Source organism: Eutrigla gurnardus (assembly GCF_963514095.1).
Source record: "Eutrigla gurnardus genome assembly, chromosome: 3".
NCBI classification, from domain to species: Eukaryota; Metazoa; Chordata; class Actinopteri; order Perciformes; family Triglidae; genus Eutrigla; species Eutrigla gurnardus.
In genome coordinates, this window is record NC_139917.1 from 17,606,356 (window position 1) to 17,626,326 (window position 19,971).

Here is a 19,971-nt window from a genome sequence, read left to right on the forward strand (position 1 = left end):
AAGAAAGAGGGAGGGAGAAGAGGAGAATAGAGAGACAGCAGGACCAAACTCACTGCCTTCTTTTCCTCCGGTGCTCTCTCCCTTCTTTCTCCTCGTGACTCCAGGCTGAGCTAGGCTGATAGGTGAGTTCAGCTTTGTTTTTCTCTCTCTCCACTTTTACTTTAACTTTTACCTCACATGCTGTCTCTATTGTCTATTTTTCTTCTTTTATTCAAGATGTCCTCCCTGCAGCTGCCTGAACTCATTCACCCCCATCTCCCCTTTAACAACCGTATTTCAGCCCTCACAAGTCTGACTTTCAAGCACATACTTATGTGCACTGGAAAGCAGAATTTGACTGAGGCCTGGGAGGATGAATTGACTATAAGGCGTCTCTCTCCACCTCCAGATCTGCTCTCTTCTCGCCTTATCTCTCCAGTTTCTTCTCCTCTATGAGGAGAAAAGCTTTCAGGGGTGGTCAAAGGATGAGTTAATCATTGCTCATTACCCAAAAACGTCTCTGCAGACATGACCTCCTGCTTTATTTATGTGTGAGAACATTTTTATGACGGTGTTTATTTGCTTTATGTCTGTTGGCTAAATGCGTGCAGCTAAGCTTGAGGGTTTGTGGAAAGCCAACATTTCCGTTGGCTGGACGGCGAGGCCACTTTTAGCTTTGGTTATTACTCCCTTTGCCCGGACTGGTTCAGACTGAGGGCCACATTCTCACTGTGACTATGATTATTTAAAAACATCTCTCAATCTTTCATTTTACTGTGGAATGTCCCATTAGGGTTAGAAGAGACGTTTCAAATTATATGTTTTGACATCGTGTGGAATGTGACTTTCATGGCTTTGTGTGATTTTTGTGGTAACATGTGCGTTTATATTTAGGGGCTCCTGTTTTCCATGTGTTGTCTCGGCTTTCTGTACTGCTACTGTTTCTCATTTACCTAATGCTACACCGATTTCCCAATTTGACTTGTTTCCCCCTCCAGGATGCTGTGCCTTGGCTCCTTGTCCACACTGCTCCTCCTGCTCCTCCTCCACACCCCTCCGCTTTCTGCCCAGGAGGTCCGTGTGCGGCTGGCAGGTGCAGGCCAGCGCAAACCCAACGAGGGTCGGGTGGAGGTCTTCTACAATGGCGCGTGGGGCACAGTGTGTGATGACGAAGTGGATCTCAACCTCGCCAACGTGCTTTGCAAGCAGCTGGGCTTTCAACGCGGCTTGACGTGGGCGCACAGTGCCAAGTTTGGCGAGGGACAAGGTATGACCAGCCAACGGCGCTTACTTCTGAACACCTTACTGCAAATGTTTTTATTTCTTTTGATCCAATAACATATTGTCCTGTTTTGCTGTTAGGTTTGATCTGGTTAGACAATGTGCGATGCATGGGCACAGAGGCCTCTATTGCAGACTGTCGCTCCAATGGTTGGGGAATCAATGACTGCACCCACGCTGAGGACCTGGGGGTCATTTGCAGCCCAGAAAGGAGACCTGGCTCCCCCACTGTCTCTGTGCAGGAGGCCCCTCCATCCTCCAGGCGCCCGCCACGACAGAGAAACCCACCACCACAGCTGCCGCAGTCTGCGCCCCCTCCAGCCAGCATCTCTTCGTCTTCTTCCAGAGGCCACGAGATCGCCCTCCATCGCAACCCAACTTCTTCCCGTCGCAGCCTCATCTCGCCTCAGGAAAACGGCCACGAGATCCAGATCTTGCGACGGAATCGAGGCAGCTCCAGAGCAAGCACACAGGCGAGTCCATCTCTGCCACAAGGGCACCAGCTACCTTCACGTCTGGCAAGCGGCGGAGCCTACAGGCAGAGACAGGAGATGGCGAGAAACGGTCCACAGGCCGTGAGACGAGAGGCAGAGGGACAGGTGAACAGGCAGTCCCAGCCCCAGTCCCAGCTGCAGTCTGAGCGGAGGAGTGACAGGCAGCACAGTGGGAACCACGTCGAACCAGGGCCCGTTTATCCAGACGTGGGACCAGAGACTGATGGGTACATCACACAGGTAAAAAAAACAGGCAGTCATGGGCACGCTCAACCTCTATTACAGGCCAATCTAGCTTTATTCAGACTCCCATAGATTAATGTCATTTGTGGAGCCACAGGCCAGCGGACATGTATAATTAGAGACAAACCTAAAAACCAGATCCAGCGCTTATGCAGCCTATAGTTTAAGTCACGACCACAAGAAGCTCAACAGCCCCTCTCTTCAAACGTGCAAGAAACTCATTCCCCAGGAAATTACGAGCGATTTATCACTTGTGTTTATCTTTATCCCTTTTCAACTTGCAGAGTTTACACCTTCTTTACCACTTTGTAATCACCATGAAGACATCCCGACACATTAAACAATCACTGTTGTCTTTTCACCTTCCTTCCTGCCGCCTGATTAGAGAGTGTGATGATTAGAGACGTAGTATGTCATCCTATCATGTTATTCTCTCTCGAGTGCATGCTGTCGATGGATATTCAGTTAAACAACGTGTTTTTTTTTCGCCAAGACAAAGTCATGATCCCTTTCTATCCCACCGCAGTCTTCATTTAGGATAAAGCCGTACTCAATTATTAATCTTCATGAAAAATGTTGCAGGGATCTGATAGGGTTCATTTGGAGGAGGCTCGTCTCCGGCCTGTGCTGTCCGGCAACCACGGCGGCCTGGTGACCGAAGGAGTGCTGGAAGTGAAGCATGCTGGGAGGTGGCGTCATGTGTGCAGCCGGGGCTGGGACATGAGCAGCAGCCGTGTCGTCTGTGGCATGTTAGGATTTCCTGCTGCAGAAGCGTTTGACCAAAATGCTTACAGGTGAGTGTGTGAGTATGGACATTGCCGTGTCGGACAGAAAAAAAGTGTGTGTGTGTGTGTGTGTGTGTGTGTGTGTGTGTGTGTGTGTGTGTGTGTGTGTGTGTGTGTGTGTGTGTGTGTGTGAGTGTGAGTGTGTGTGTGAGTGGTTATTAAAAGGATGGAAAAGTGCAGCGGGCTGAATTAGGCTGCCCCATGGCTGGGTTGCTGTTCCACCCCCCTGTAGTAGAGGTTAACCACAGTTGCTGTCATTAGCACAACCACACTTGGCATGACATGTCGACTGTGGCATTAGCCCAGCCAGGTCTGTCTGCCGCATTGGCTGAGTGGGCCTCTACACAGTACTTTAAATAGTCCAAGAGAATATGTAATTAATGTCAGATCCAGATCACACGATTATCATCTTTAAATGAAACCTCCCCTACATGGTTTCTAATCCCAAATAATTAAGTGAAAATGCCATGTCTTTAAGTCTGTGGGCTCACTTCTATTCAACATAAGAGGTATTTTGATCTCTCTGTCTCTGTCAATATAATTGGCTCTAGAAAACAAACAACATTACCCACTCAACAGACAGACACAGCTAACTTTAAGTCCAAATGAATCATAATGCTGCACCGTGTCTGCTCCATGTTAAAATAGGCAACTGCAATGGTGATGATATTGTTTTGTTTCGGCTTCCAAAATGCCCAACAGAAAAAAGTTGTAGTTACAAAGGCTCATACAGAGGTAAAGTATAGAAACAGGACTTCAGCTTTATTTGTTGTATGTTGTCAACACATAACTCTTTTATTGTCCATCGAAACACAAATAATTTGCTCAATGTCAGGTTGTTTTGCTAAATCTGTGTCCCTCTCATCCGTCTAACTTTAGCCATAAATACCTGCGTTAGCATCGACACAAACCTTCAAAGCCCTTCCACACACATACCATAGAAGAAGAAAAATACCTCACAAAAACACACACATGCTAATACATCCTCGCCTCCACCCTCGCCTCACAGCGTCTTACAAGACCTTACATAAACCGTGTCCAAAAAATCCACGTGCGCGTGCAAATATATACGCAAACACGCTTGTGTACACGCAAACACAAGCCTCTGTGTGCTTCTGTCTGCCCGCAGAGGTCTTTTTACGGCTCCGCTAACAGGGCGAGTGTGCTGACCGCTTGCCTGCCCTCCACCATCTGTCTCTCCATGTCGCCAATAATTACCCCTTGTGTCCTGCTCAGCTCTGCTCGGTGGCAGGAAACAGGCTGCTTCTCCGCAGCTGCCCTGTTCACCACCAGAGCCGCAGCCTGGCAATGAAAATCTGTCTCCCATAGTGTCTTATCTCTTACGGGCTTCTCCAGAGAGATGAGAAAAGCTCCCAGAATTCCACTTGAACTTCAACTTTGAAGTCCAAAATGGTGTTTTTTTCCCACCATGCTAACTTTCTAAATTGAATGCTAATGTGGACAACAACACATCTCAGTGTCTGGAGAAACATCATATTTATGTTCCAAGAAGCCAACCAGCACCTTGTGTACAGCTGGACCAGACCAGAGAATGTTGTTTGTGTTTGGTCGGCCTCCGCCCAGCTACGTGGGAGACGACGCAGCAGTAAACATCTGAGATGGGCCGACGCAGCAGAGTGGATCGCTGGCGTGTTGTGCCACAATGTGTCCACATGTTTTGTAGCGGATTTATGTTTTTATGTCCTTTGTCCTTTTTTGACGTTTTCACATTGTTACGAATCCCACTGCTTTTCTTGGTATGACCCGCCCTGCGCAGCATTTGACCACTTGGATTGGCCCGGCAATCATTCAGCGCCATTGTTGTGCTAATACGTTTTTTTCTGGTTCTGTCCGCCAACCAATGATCTATCTCGACTCCAACTACTCACTTTAACCAGCTACCTAGGGCGGGTCTTGCCAAAAAAAAAAAAAGCAGTGGGATTCATAATTACTTATTTTATCCACTTAGCCACAATAGCAACTTTTTTACTATGCTAGCAACATGGTTGCCCACCACTTTGGTCCAGATGGATATATTCTTGGAAGGAGAGCCAGCCTTGACATTTCTGTTTTGGAGTGAAATGTCTCGACAACTATAGAATAAATCAATGTATAATTCACGACAGACAATCCTGTAAGCCTCTGGATAACTTTAATAATCCCATATCTTTTCATATAGTGCAGTCAGCAGGTCAAAAAAATCAATTTGTCCAGCACTTTGGTTTAGATGCCTGTGAAAAGTCTCAAAGAACTGCTGTGCTAATGTCCAGCCTCACAGGGCCCCTAGCTTGGCTGTGAACTCTGTCTGTTTATATACATCAATGCATGACAAGAGTTATATCCCATCTTCCCAGTTCTACCCACTGTGCTGGCGGTGGTCCACGCCTGTTCTTCTATGGGGTTTGTGTCCACTGGATCAGCTGTAATTATGGTCTGAGACATCCAGTCAAATATTCTCTTGCCTGAACCTGCTGCACACCCTTTGCTGTGTCAGCACTTCCCTCTCTGGCCATGTGGTTGTTTTTTTGGTGTGACTGCCTTTGTCTCTGCCTTTTAAGTTGCACAGCACATTTTTACAGCTGCTTAAATACTCCCCCACTTTGCTGTGCTTACAAAAGGCGAATGCTAAAGTCATTTTCCAGCTCCCTTGTTTTATCCCATCTACACTCTTTGAGGTCGACAGTGCTTCTAATTTAATTTAACCCCTTGCTCCTTCTCCCTCAGTTACGGCTTTAAAAAACAACAACTTTTTATGCCTTTGTGGCAATTATGCAAAAAACATTTCATGGAAAGTACATCATTATGACCCCTTCGAGTTCCACGGAGGTCGACGGGGCCATTGAGAGGCCGCTGTGGAGCCAGTGTGCCAAACTGCTGAGCTGATTGTTCCAGTCGGGCAGCTTTGCATTCATGCATTTAGGTTATCTATGCTTTCTTGACAGTCACATCCCCTCTCCAGTGTGGCTTATGGTAGTGTTGCATAAGAAAAAAACACCTGGTATTAAGCTGTAGATCCTGAGAAGTCAGAACGTCTTCTCCAGGTTTAAATGGTTCAGAAGTGCTGCGGCCACAACCTGTTTGTTGTGCTTGATGCTGGTTCACTGTCCTTCCTTTAAATCTCCTTCTATAAGAGAGGGGAAGAGCCTCAACTCCACCTGAGAGCGGCTTCCACTGTGCTTTTAGTTCTCAGCAGGACAACTGTCAGTGTCTGAGTGAAAACCAAAAGGACGAGCTTGTCCTCGTCTTGTAAAGTCAGGCGATGCTCATAAAAGTTGCACAGTTCACAGAGGCTTACATCACTCGCTGCTCACTTCCCAGCATGCAGTCGTAACGTTGAGTAACGATCCACTGGGGTTTTAAAGAGCTTTGTTTTTACAGAGGCAATGACAGGGAAAGTTGATATGTACGTGCATATTTCCATGTCTGGTGTGTGTGAACCAACATGCTACTGCTCGACCGCACAGCAGACGCTGCCAAGCAGAGCAGGCAATTATATGGGTAGTACCCCCCTCCCCCTCCTCTAAACCATGAGCAAACACCCCCCTTACCGCCTGCCTCTCTCATTTTGTTTTACCAACTTGTGAAACATATTAAACTGTGCAGACACACACTAGCAGATAGATAAAAACAAACGATGAGTCATTTCTCATCAACATAAGGAGAAATCTACACTTCTAGATCCATCCTCTTCTTAAGATAACAAGAATAGTTTGCCTGGTGCGTTTCCCTATAGGCCCTGTTTCTCATCTACTATTGGTACCGTGCATAATAACCTGTGGGTTACAAAGATACTGGGGTTCTCCTCGAGAGGAAACATGGCCAAATATTTAATTGCTTCATGAATCTGGCTGTACTGTAAAACTCTCCTCCTGTCTATACTTGGTGTTGTGACTCAGGCACATTCATGAAGGGCGTCAGTCACACTGCACCTGTCTGTGGTCACACTGGTTGATGCAAGTGGTCAAGTGTGTGTGTGTGTGTGTGTGCGCGCACGCGCTTGTGTGTGTGTGTGTGTGTGTGTGTGCTCCCAGACGCTGCCTGGTTTGTGAATCATTCTTTTTATTGAACTCTCTCTCTTTTTTTCTTGACTCTTTTTTAGGTTTCAGCATAGTGTTAGTGTGTGTGTGTGCGTGTGTGTGCGTGTGTGTGCGTGCGTGTGCGTGCGTGTGCGTGCGTGTGCGTGCGTGTGCGTGCGTGTGTGTGCGTGTGTGTGCGTGTGTGTGCGTGTGTGTGTGTGTACAATGTTTCCCTTTCAAATTTTACTCTAGTTTTAGGTATACTAATATCCTTGAAGCAAGACACCGTTTACAAACCCCTGTTGGAGTTGGCAGACCTCAATAAGGCTTGTCGAAGGGGATTAATGTATAGTGGCTTATTCATATTTTTAGTTTTTTTTCCCACATGGATGCCCCAGACCAGACGTCCACTGTAGACATAAAGACACGCGCTGACACAGAAATACCCATGAATGTAGAAATGGAAGCTGGAAAAAGTCCTGAAAAGAAGGTGGTGGTTTGAGAGCAAAGAAAAGAAGAAAGCAGGATGTTATGTGATCCGTTATTCTAAATCTTTCCCTCCCTGTCACTTACACAAGGGCTATGCTTATCCAAAGACACACACGCCCTTCACAGCATGTTGTGTCTCCTTCCTAGCTTTCCGTTTGTTTATCGGAGGCTTGATAGACAGAATAGAAGATGTAAAGGAGCAGAGGGAAGGATGATTGAGGAGGAGAGATGTGATTGGCCACAGGGAGGGTGTGGGCAGCAGGTTGTTTAGTCTACTGGATGTAAAGATGCCATGTTCTCTTGCTTTTAGGAAACAGTGGGACGCCAAGATAGCCGATCCATCCTCCAGGTAAAATCAACATCTGCTTTTTGAAGGATAGAACTTTGTATCCTGTGTTTCAATGATGATTAGTAATGTGACAAATCACAAATCCATGTCTTCCCCTGCCTCCTTCACTTCTTTCCCCGTCCAGACTGAGGACGCAGATCAGCAAGAAGGGCTACTGGGTGGAGAAGGTCCAGTGTCAGGGCTCAGAGGTCTCTCTGGCAAAGTGCCAGGCCCAGCTGTCCATCCCCAGGAGTGATGTCCCGTGCCGCGACGGCATGCACGCTGTGGTCCGCTGTGTCCCTGGATCCCAGTTCACACGCTACGGCAGAGCACCTGCACCACCTGCAACGCCGGTAAGTGTGGAGTTGGAAGGTGTAGCAAATTTAGTTTATTGCATGGCATACACTTATTTGTTTTCTTGTGATCAAGATCTCAAGATCAATAGCACTAAGTGTGTTAATCGATGAAAAACTGGAACTTGGAAGGTCGCATTAAAAACATGTTCATTGGTAAACCAATCCTGACTTCTAATATTATATCCATACATTCCATACTGTAACATTGTTTGGGCCTTCTCCCTCTTTGGACCCTTATACCTTGTTCAAGAAATCTTAATCATAAATCATAAAATACAACGAACCATCCTTTTGAAATTACAGTCCCTTCTCTGTCATAACCTGTCCATCACTGCCACAATTTAAGTACATCGTCTATGTGCTCATTATGTGTTCATAATTATCATTTTTTTCTAATTTCACTATAGCTTCTTTTCTTCAAACAGTGTTGATCGTTTGTCTTTAGTCTAGCCAGAATCACAGCTCAAATATCATAATCAGGCTATAGTTTATGAGAACTGTCTCAACATCCAGATCCAATTAAAAAGTATACAATTTCCATTTTGCACTAAAATTCTCCCTGTTCCTTCCAGGTGGTTGTGCGTCTGAAGGCGGGGCCCCGGCTCGGGGAGGGCCGTGTTGAGGTGCTGAAGGAGGGGAAGTGGGGCACCATGTGCGACCACCTGTGGGACGTCACCGCAGCCAGCGTGGTCTGCAGAGAGCTGGGCTTTGGGACGGCTAAAGAGGCGCTAACCAAGGCTCAGCTGGGACAGGGTAAGATAGGACACATAGCCATGGCCACGCACGGAGTGTACATCTTTCAGATAATTCCTTGTTCAAAAAATGATCAAAAAGTCCCAATGCCAGAACCTCTTATGTGTTGGACGGTTGTGACTTTGAAGCAGTTCCTGATTTCACGGACTCTGAGCACGATCAATTGAGCTCGGTGATCCTTTAGACTAAACACTTCTGAGTCTAAATGTCTGTTGCCAAGCGCAGCGCTCCAACAACCAGGGCCTCGAGTGGACAAATAAACCCAGACCAAATGTTTACAGCCTGACTTCTACTTCTATCGCAGAAGCTGATTGTTGAGGAACTCTACCCATGACCAATTCACGCTTTTTTTCACGGTTCCTGCGGTCAAAGCGACGGCCTTTGTTGTCAAAATAAACCTGTTGTATGTGAAACCAGGATGTCAGGCAATCATCGCCGAGCGGGACCAAAGCGTCCAGAGAGACTGTGATTACTTTGGCGCTGCTTTTGTTGTGGCCCCGAGAATGTAGCCACTTGATTGTCCAGCAATAATCGAGTTACACATCTTCCTCGGAAAAAGACCCCACTTTCACACACTCACTTATTCTCCTTTTTCTCTCTTCTCGCCACACCTCTGCAGTAATCACATTCATTTCCTCCCATTATCTCCCTGCCCAAAAAGCACATACCATGTCCCGTGACGGTGGGTGCATTTCCTTCTCTGCACTGTACTTATTGAAGTAATTCATGGAAATTCATGTGGGTGCTTACTTTAAGGGCTCTGTTAAACTAGGTGCTATGGCGCAGTCACGTCTGAATAATGAACACGGTTAAAAGTCAAAATGGAGCACTGTGGCTTTTAGCGTCTCACGCCAGCGTTGTGTGAACACATAAGAGATGAAGGCTTGTGGGTAGCGGAGTCAACGATGACATCATCGTCTATTTAAAGCTAAATTATATGGCTTTAGCCTGGGGCCTCACACACCTACGCCAACATAGATGGGTTCAAAGATTTTTTTTTTCCTCCATTTTGCCATTTTGGTGTCTATTTCGGTTTATAAAGTGTGGCTCTGGTGTGCAGCGTGCAGCACAGAGTATACGGTAATTTAGACAGAACAGTTCTCTGGCTAAGCTCGGTTTCAGAGCCACATCAGAGGTCCCGGTCATGTCTGGGCTTTTAATCCCTCGCTGTGGACATCTATGGCTGCAGAGCCATCAGGTTCTGTGTGTGTGTGCATGCGTGCGTGCGTGCGCGCACGTGTGTGCCTGTCTTTTTGCATGTGGCCTATGCTTTGTAAGACACACGTGAACCATTCGTCCCCACGACCTTCCCCTGTAGGTACGGGCCCCATCCACATGAATAGTGTGCAGTGTACAGGCAGGGAGAAGTCCATTACAGAGTGTACCTACAGACCGGTGCCGCTCTACACGTGCAAGCACAACCAGGATGTAGCGGTCCGCTGCAACGTGCCCAACACCGGCGTGCAGGCCACGGTGAGAAAACCCGCAAATACAGGCATCTACACAGACAGGCGTTTAACAGTAGAGTAATGGAGAAACCCTTTTCTGCTCCCATCACCTTCAGGTGCGTCTGGCGGGAGGCAGAGAGCCGTCAGAGGGCCGTGTGGAGGTGCTGATGGAGGTCAGAGGGCAGAAGCGTTGGGGCTCCGTCTGCAGTGAGAACTGGGGCATCAACGAGGCCATGGCGGTCTGTCGACAGCTTGGCTTGGGATTCGCGTCAACGGCTCATCAGGTAAACAACACAATAGGACAAGTTTCTGCTTCAGTCTGCACTCGTTGGTCTCTCAGTTTTTATTCCGTGTTCTCCCACATTCCCTGCTCTCCTTCTCTCGCTCTCTCCGTCCCGCTGTTTGTGCATCTGCGCTGTGTTATTACCGAAGCCTGAGGTAATTACAGGCTTCACAGACGTCCACTTCCAGCAACACTGAAAATAAAAAAGAGGGAAAGTGAGGCGAAGTGAAATTGGGAGAAATTCACAGCGCAAACAGACTGGAAATAGAACTGTGCATGGAAAGGGCAGTGTGAGTGTGTCTTGAGGGGCTGCTGGGAACATTTAACAGGCAGTTTTAAAAATGTGAAAAAAGAGTGGAAAATGTGATAATGTCTACTGATAGTTCCCATAAAAATGGGGTTTCGTTGTTTATAGCGGAGTTTAACGCGACTGCACCAATCTAATGCTTTCGTGTGTGTGTGTGTGTGTGAATGTGTTCTCTTCTTGGTTCTCTGCACAGGAGACTTGGTACTGGCCTGGTTCTTCAGACGCCAGCGAGGTGGTTCTGAGTGGAACTCACTGCTCTGGCACGGAGATGTCCATCCAGCAGTGTCGCAGGAACACCAACGTCTACTGTCCCCGAGGAGGAGACGGCAGGGCAGCAGGAGTCACATGTGTGGAAAGTGAGTCCAAAACCAGCATATGTTGGCAGTTGAGTTGCATTGTGGGTAATGTAGGCGTCAGGTATTGGTAGTTTCCTATGATCTGTTCCATCTGAATGAAACTCTGACCCCCCTTTGGTCCCCCTCAGCTGCTCCGGACCTCGTCCTGGACGCTCAGCTGGTCCAGGAGACGGCCTACTTAGAGGACCGACCCCTCCACCTGCTGTCCTGCGCTAATGAGGAGAACTGCTTATCCTCCTCTGCCGCCAGGATGACCTGGCCCTATGGACACCGCCGCCTGCTGCGCTTCTCCTCCCGTATCATGAACTTGGGCCGTGCTGACTTCCGACCCCGAGCCACCAGAGAGAGCTGGACGTGGCACCAGTGTCACAGGTGAGACTGAGGGGGCCCCCGTAACCTAAAGCAGACATTCATGTTGGCTCCAAGCCTCGGAGCTTTCGGGTTTTCATTTGAATCAACAGCTGCTCATTTTACACCTTCCCTTCAGCCACATTTACTGTGTGGTGAGTTCGACAGCTACGGGGGTTTGGTTGGAAAGGAAAAGCTGTTTAACCTCCCCCACAGGACTGGGCATCATTAGGAAGTGGAGATATAAAGAAGCCTTTTAGAACCAACTCTGTTGCTCCCAGAGGTCAAAAAATGTTTTAGATGAATGAAATGGCAGTTTGTTTTTTTGTGATGTGGACCATAAATAGACGAACGCATATACAAGTCTGTTATTTAACACAATCTTTTATCCTCCAAAATGATGTTTACAAAAAGCATGCTCCTGACTGGTCACCCGGTTGTTACAGTCAGAGTCATGACTGCACGGCGCAGGCTGGCTTCTTATCTCAGCGGTTGTGGTTCCGTGTCCCAAAACGAGCCGCACCGCTCGGTGTCTTTCCCAGCCGCAGCCCAATCACTACCTCCCCAACCAGGAAACACACGGTTGGACTTTCGGCACAGCCGGTTCTGTAATGAGAGAAAGAGTAACACCAAACTGATATCTATCTGCCCACTTGTGTTTTTACGGTCGCTGCGTGTCCCGTGTCTGTTTGACGCCTTCACACCAGCGTAACAGGATTTATGGCTGCTTTATTTCAAATTAAGCTCAGCGGGTTTTTTTTTTTTTTTTTCACAGGATGATGTAGGTGTGAATAAAAACAGAAGCAAACTAAATGGAGATCTTTCTCTGTTTCTTTAATGATGTCATTCTGATCCTGATTTCCAGACACTACCACAGCATTGAGGTGTTCACTCACTATGACCTGCTGACGTTCAACGGGACCAAGGTGGCTGAAGGTCACAAGGCCAGCTTCTGTCTGGAGGACACCTACTGCCCAGAAGGTGAGATCACAGATTAATGTTGCATAAATCTGCTTCTTGTGGGGGGAAAATCTGGGTAAAATGAGGGCAGAATCGTCACAAAGAAGAGAATCGAGAACACATAACAGTGCAAAGCTGAAATCCCATAATGAGCATTCAAAGTCAGTGGCAGGCTGTAAGATCAGAGGCCAAGCCTCAATTGATCTTGGCTTTGCAGCGTCCAGACAGCTTTATGCAGCGTGAATCCCTTCTATTCATTTTAAAGTCCCTAAAAGAAGCCCTGTTTTTAAATCGTTTTGTTATAATTTCAGCCTGGTGGTAGAAATCCAAATCCACGGCGCCTGACAACGAAGAAGATTTACACATCATAGCCTTGACTTTTTGATCTCCCCTCATGTGTTTCCAACAGTATTTTTCTTCTATTTTTGTTCTACCAGGTATCCATAAGCGGTTTGCCTGCTATAACATGGGACAGCAGGGTATCTCGGTCGGCTGTTGGGACACCTACCGCCATGATATTGACTGCCAGTGGATCGACATTACAGACATACGTCCCGGTGAATACATCTTCCAGGTGAGGAAGCGATTTTAATACAAACCAACAACATCTTCTTAAATTTTGCTCAGCAGTTAAAGGGAAATTGTTAGACCAATAAAAATGCAGGGCAAAAAAATCTACCTTCCTATCTTCATGGTGAAATGACCTCGTTTTCGGAGCTTACACAACCTGTTAGATCGAGCGTAAAAACAGCAGAGTTGGCGTTTCTACATCTGAGCAAACAAGATAAAAGCTGCGATAAAAGACTATAATTTGCACTAAACGGCTCTTGGCTGGTGTACCATTCAGGTGTACAGTATGTAGGGCCTATGTAGTTTTAAGGGTGTGTGCGTATTTAAGGAAAGTGAATTTAGTCTGGATTTATATAGAAAGTAGACCTGCTATTAGGGCCACCCTTTAAAGGACTGCGGGCCCGTTGGCAGTGCAGCAGCTCTGTCAGCACTTTGCATTTGTACAGAGTTTTACGTTTGAAAGCATTTGTTACACGTCTCGCCGATTTCTAGACATCCAATCTGCTGTGGTGACCTACTCATCTGTCCTCCCTCTCTGTCATTTGCTCTATTTTTTGCACGGCAGCTTAGTGGCAGCCAAATCACGATGTTTACAGTTTCTAATTATTTTCAGAGTGTTTACTGCAAATCAAAATGTTTACGTGTGACTTGCGTGTTGCGGACTGCGTGTGCAGGAGTGGTCCGTCTGCACATGTGACGAGCCACGTCTCGAGAGATAAAAAAAAAACCACATGCGTGTCATGAAGCAAAGATCCACTGTTGCCAAGGCGACGTGAACCGGCAGCACTTTGTGGTCGGGATCGTGGCTCAACAAGTAGTCGAGCTGCTCATAATTTTTGTGTAAGAAGTGAGTGGGAGGGCGCGGATGCTCCCTCTGTCTGTCATACAGCTGGGTGTCTCTATGACAGAGTGGCGGCCATTTTTAGGATCAGACGTTTAAACCGATGAGTCACGGCCACCTCAGCTTGATTGCTCCTCATTGCTCCGTCATTTAAAAATCAGCTGCACAACCTCACAGTCTTTTTTACATGACAGCGACGATCTTTCATTGTTCTGTAAAACAGGCTGCGGGCCCTTTGTTTCGTGTTATTACAAGAGCTTTTAAAAGGGCCTCAGCTGCCACCCAGTAAATATGAGGTTTTACACGGGGGCCGTAAAATATGTGCTGAAATCATTGGCTGCTCTCGGCGTGTGGTATTAAAAAATATATGAAGTTCTTTGCACCAAATTTGGCAGCAAGAGTTATAAAAAAAGAATCATAATCATGACTATCTTACTTGTTAAATGTTGCCTGTGAATATAATTGGGGCCACACAAAAAAAAAATGAAACTGGGTCGCTTTGTTGAATATGTGGTCAGGTTATCTGTTTGATGTGTGCGTCAGGAAACTTCATTTGTGTGCTTTTCTTATATACGGCAGGCAGACAGGGTGGAAAACAACAAACCATGGCAACCAAACCATTGCTACAGGCTAATGATAGACTGCTACTTCAATCCAAACCCAAAACTGTCATCCGCATCTCTGGCCCCGTTTTCCACTGCATGGAGATAACGGTGGAAAGTGATGTCATGCATCACAGGAACCCTTAATTTATACATCATGAGCCATATAGAAAAGAGAGGACAATAATCCTGTGGCTTCTCAGTCAGCCTTGTGGAAGACCGGTTGTTTCCTAACCATCTGAAGTCAAGTGTTAGTTTCACTAACATTCACTCCAGCCAAGAAATGGTGTCACACATAACCTAACATAAGATAACATAAGATTAGAGGTGGTATTTGTCTAAAGAGTGTATTTAAATCCAGTAGATTACAGTATGCTTAAAGGAGACTTCCACCGATGCATCTGCGTACCCATCTAAGATGCTATAACTGCTGGTGCGAGTGGTTGGGTTGGTTCTTGCAGTGTCTCATCTCTAGCCTACTGTCTTGTTCAGGTGGAGGTCAACCCTTCCCTCGACATGGCCGAGTCTGATTTCCAGAACAACGTGATGCGCTGTCGGTGCAAGTACGACGGAACGCGGGTTTACATGTTCGGATGCCATGCAGGTACCGTGTGAACATACATGTTTTACATCTCAATACGCCCCCCTGTTGGTTGCTCTGCATTCCACCCCTCTTTCTCTGTCTGTTTTAATCAGGTGACGCTTACAGCGCCGAGGCCGAGGACTTGTTTGACCACCAACGTCAGATCTCCAACAACCTCCTGTGAATGAAGGAACACACAGATTTAAGGACAGAACAACTTTACAACACCTCACCACACCTCAACATGTCAGGGAAAGGAGCATGAATGACAATGACGTGCCAGTAAACAGAGAGATGAGGGTCAGAGGGAGGCGGGTGGGAAACTGGGATGGTATGGGAGAGACTTCATGCAAAAAAAGAAAATGACTAATTAGGATACTGTGACTGATTGTCATCAGCAGTGACTGTTTCCTTGTTGAAAGTCAGAGAGATCAAAGGAGAAATGTTGGAAGAGGAAAAGACCAAAAAAGTAGAGAAAGACCAAAGTAGGCCTTCACAGGCATCATGCCACCATGATTAAACATAGAGTAGTTCACAAGTGTTACACATTGTTTTAACAAATGTTCTTCCCTTGATCAAAAGTTAACCACAGAAAGTAATGACACAAAGGCACACGAGAACAACACATCCTTTACTTTTACAGTCGTCCGCCATGCTGTCGTCCTTATTATATCAACACAGCTAACAGACTGTCTACTAAACTGTATCTGCTTCCTGTGCTTTCTGTTCACATTACTAATGCAGTATTTACTGTCACAACTGTGTGGATTTTCCTTTGAATGAGATTTTTTTTATTATTATTATTATTATTATTTCATGGTGCTATTTTGCCTTATTTGAATAAATATTGTAATGTATTGCAAATGTATTGTCATGTACAGTTTTATATTACCTCTCTGGAATATTGTTCTTTAGGTCTCTAATTTATGCAGAATTTTAATGTACTTTTGAGTTGAAACGTGTGGCTGTGTATTGTATTGTTAATTTTATTATGACAAATATTTTCTTGTTTTTTCTTTTTTTTTTTTTTTAACCTGTTGAACATCAGTAACATCAGATGAGATGCGGTTGTACCACGGCATTGTGCCTTTTAACAGTACTTGGTAATGGTAGAGAAAGAATAAACATGGGATTGACAAACTTTGGTTATTTGAGGCATTTTTATTTGACTGCAGAGAATGCTAAGGCAGAACAAAGATAATAGTTAATGTTACTGTTTCTGCAGAGGATTTGGGGAATATAACTAGAATAGATTCCCTTACTGATTATATACGAAAGATAAATGACAAGGTTTGATAGTTGGGTCACAACAGCATGATGTCTTCAGCCTTCAGTTAAAAAAAAATTGAAGCTTCAACAATGACTGGGTTTAACATCTTTTCCCAGGGAGCCTGAGCTAACCCGTACTTTATGGTTGTTTCCAACCTCATTTACCACTGATGAATACATACACTGGAAACTCACAGCTGCCCATTGTCACATTACATAGGCTATACTTTAAATATGTCACTTCCTTTGGTCTTCTTTTTACCCTTTTATGAGTTGGGGTCGAATATAATTTTCTATAGCCTAATTTAAAACTAAAAACAAATGAAAATCAAATGAGTAAGAAAGCGATAGAAGCTTTAAATAATGCCATTTTAGTTAAGTGGCACTTGCTGTTACTGGATCGTTTTCTTTAAGGTGATGATTATATATAACTGTCTCTCATCTCTAGTTTTTTTTTATTTTTTATTATCATTCATTTTAATGTTTACTAAATACTAAACTACACTCTACACTCTGTAAATAGCAGCACAAGTGGAGACAAGTCACAAAGTCAGCAAACCAAATCCTTTATACAGCAACCCACAGTTACAGCGAGCTAACATTAGCTACCATAAGACCAAGTAGTCTCGGGTTGTTCGAGCAAAGTTTAAAAAAAAAAAAAAGTTCAAACAGTGAGTTTTATTGCTCATTAATTCAACTTTTCATTTGTTAGAGGATGAATGTGTAATGTCGACTCTCCAGTTGTCACAGTCTCCCTTTAAGTGCATTATCATCTGGACTACAACACATCTCTTTGTATAAGATTAATGCTGATAGATGCAATAATAACAATACCCTCGCCACTATTGCTCAGGTGGTGATCAATTAGTTTGGCTGCTATTAGTAACACATGTTGAATTTATTGTAAGAATGGAGGAGGGTGATGTAATGAATTTGCTGACAGCGTTTCGTGCCGGGGAGACTCACACCATTCCACCACCAGAGGCCCTTGTTGTGGTGGGACCATTAGATTATTGCTTCATTTAGACTGAGCTTCACATTTCGAACGCAGCACGTCTAGGGCGCCACTTGCTCAGTAGTGGTGTGTGTTTGTGTAGTTAATCTAATGCTTGTGTGCCGAGCACCCGGCAGGCTGCTCTGCGGTACATCACCTCCTCGTGAAGCCGCAGTAAAGCACGAGATTATAGGCAGGGCTCAGATCTCACACGACGATGGTGAAGAGCAGCTACCATGCTTCCACCCTTTGTGTGGTAGTCCTAATAATTGTCCTGGTGTGACGTTATTTGTAATGATAATATTTAATAAAGGGATTGTCAGACAAAGAAAAAACACATGCTATCAGTTTGTCCTGATTTCCACAATAGTAATCAATTTAAATTGACAATCATGTCATTCTCCTACTAAAAGTTGTACAGATAGTGACTTTTCATAAAAGTTTGGGTTATATTCATTATAATTAGTATCAAACTTGATGGAACAAACAACTATATTTACGTGTGGATAGTGATGATCTTTCCCTTCTACTATTCAACACTTTTCTCAAGTATTTGTGCATCAAAATGCTTTTTTCCTTACTTTGCTGTTTGCCACACCACAGGATATTCTGCCACACCAAAGGACAACATTGTAGGCTACTCTTTATGCAAATCAGCTTAGATGTTGCTAGTACTCTCCTCTGCACTTTTTCTCTTATTATCAAGGACTCCACTAGTTTTTTCTGTTGCGCAGTGCCTCTTCTTTTGGATTGTTTTGTTTGCGATTCATTTTTCTCCGATATTTTTGAGTGAGGCGTTGCTTCTATCTTCTAAACTTCTCAGCTTTTTATTTTTCTGCCTCAAGTTGCTTCTTGAACTTCTCATGTTCCATCATTAGTTTTTCAATCATTAAATCGTTCAATTTATGGTGTAAAGGTAATGATTTTCACATAGATGTCACCTGTCTAATCAATTTTCTTACCGGTCAGCAAATGGACACCGAATGAAGCATTCACTGAAGTCACAAGTTCAAAGTGCGCTTAAGATTTTGTTCACAATAAATGTTATTAACAAACGCCATAAAGGTTACAGAGTTTGTCAGGCAAATACAAATTGGATTTGTACTTGTTTTTTATCCGCATGTAGGCAGAGATGACCTTTGCATTCATCTTGGTTAAATAATTGCGACTGCAAATTTCCATAAAAGTTGGCCAAAATAGCTCAGCTGCAAGAGCAACAGAGTGCAGGGAGGTCCACTTCTGTCCAGGCAAATAACTAGAATTACTGCCGACACAGACCAGTCAAGCTGCAGGTTCCATCTCTGTCCGTCCAAAACGTCATCACTTCATCATTTTATCTTATAAGATATATTTTTTTAAATTGTCAGAATTAACATATTTAATTCTTGAGTTCAACATCCAATCAGTCCATCCTTGAGTCCAGGTGGGAATTCGTGCCAAATGTGAAGACGTTCCATCACATATTCCTGAGATATTGTGTTCATGAGAATGGACCAAATACATAATGCTTGGGCTGATAAGAATCACAACTTTTTTTTATTATTATTTGGCATATTTACCTTTACATCACATTACGCAGATTTGCAAAAGTTGACATACATGATTACATAATGGCAGGCATAACTAAAAACTATAACATATAAAGCTTATTTGTTTTTAAATAACTCCTAGTTAAAATAGTATTTCGGATTTATGTCCGCACACTTAAAAACACATGCTGTCAAATGCATTTTCATCAACCATAACAATGTAAGAGTATGTACGATGTGCTGACAACAAACAATATAAATCTGTTGGCTGTACAAACACAAGGGAACCTTAAAAGCTGACTAATACCTGACAGAGCTTGTATTTGAATAGCGTGAATGTTCACCTATCATTCTCATTGTGAACTACTGACTTAAAAATAAATGAGCACAAATGCTCAACATGTAATGCAGCCTCTGAGGATGCACTTTCATTAGCCCCCCATGAGCCACGTGGCACTGTATCTCAGTCGTCCTCAACCAACGATCCTTCGAGCAGCAATGGGCTGCACTGATGTATGGATATATAGGACTGGCAGAGCTCATTTCAAACAAATGTTTAACAAGAAGGGTCACCTTTTCTAACATTTATGTATCCAGCAATATGTGGCGAGTAGCGAAACGTTGAAGTCGACATTATTTGCAGTAAAACAAGCGAGCTGCTCTTTCTCCAAGCAGGAAAATAAGGAAGCTGAGGAAGCGAGGGGGGCGCAGTGTCACATGGGCTCAGGTGGAAGCCTCCAGCTTCCACACAGGTCTCCACTTTGAATTCGGAAATGTTGTTTCTCCGAAATCTCAACTTTCAAAGGACAAAGAAAAACAGCACGTTGAGGCTGACAACAAGACGTTTTTTAATCTACAGTCGTTTGTGTTTTAGCGATATACTCGTGCGTTTTCAGAATTTTCTCTACTCATAGATAGTTTAATATTCCAACTGGAGAAGAAACATGTCATCAAAACTGGAGTTGAACTGTCCAACAACTTATTTCACGGAAATACTTCAGCTTAAGAAATTTAAATATGTGAAGCTAAAATACAATATCTGCTTAATTTCATTCAAGTTTACTAAACATAGATCGGTCACCGTGCAGCCACTTAAAGACCCTACACTACTCACTGTTCTGGATGCAGTGTTCAATAAACTAGCACAATGTCGAAAA

The 19,971-nt window shown here is 44.6% G+C and overlaps 1 protein-coding gene across 1 annotated transcript; it reads left to right on the forward strand.

Moving 5' to 3' along the window:
• Positions 1–22: 22 nt before the first annotated feature.
• Positions 23–16,163, forward strand: LOC311010532 (lysyl oxidase homolog 4-like). The gene is made up of 15 exons (XM_084005061.1): positions 23–122; positions 978–1,246; positions 1,342–1,994; positions 2,580–2,791; positions 7,598–7,636; positions 7,761–7,968; positions 8,544–8,724; positions 10,043–10,197; positions 10,289–10,456; positions 10,956–11,118; positions 11,247–11,490; positions 12,332–12,447; positions 12,864–13,000; positions 14,932–15,043; positions 15,136–16,163. The coding sequence occupies exons 2-15, from the start codon at positions 979–981 to the stop codon at positions 15,204–15,206; spliced, it is 2,727 nt and encodes a 908-aa protein (XP_083861187.1). The 5' UTR covers positions 23–122; position 978; the 3' UTR covers positions 15,207–16,163.
• The last annotated feature ends 3,808 nt before the right edge of the window (positions 16,164–19,971 follow it).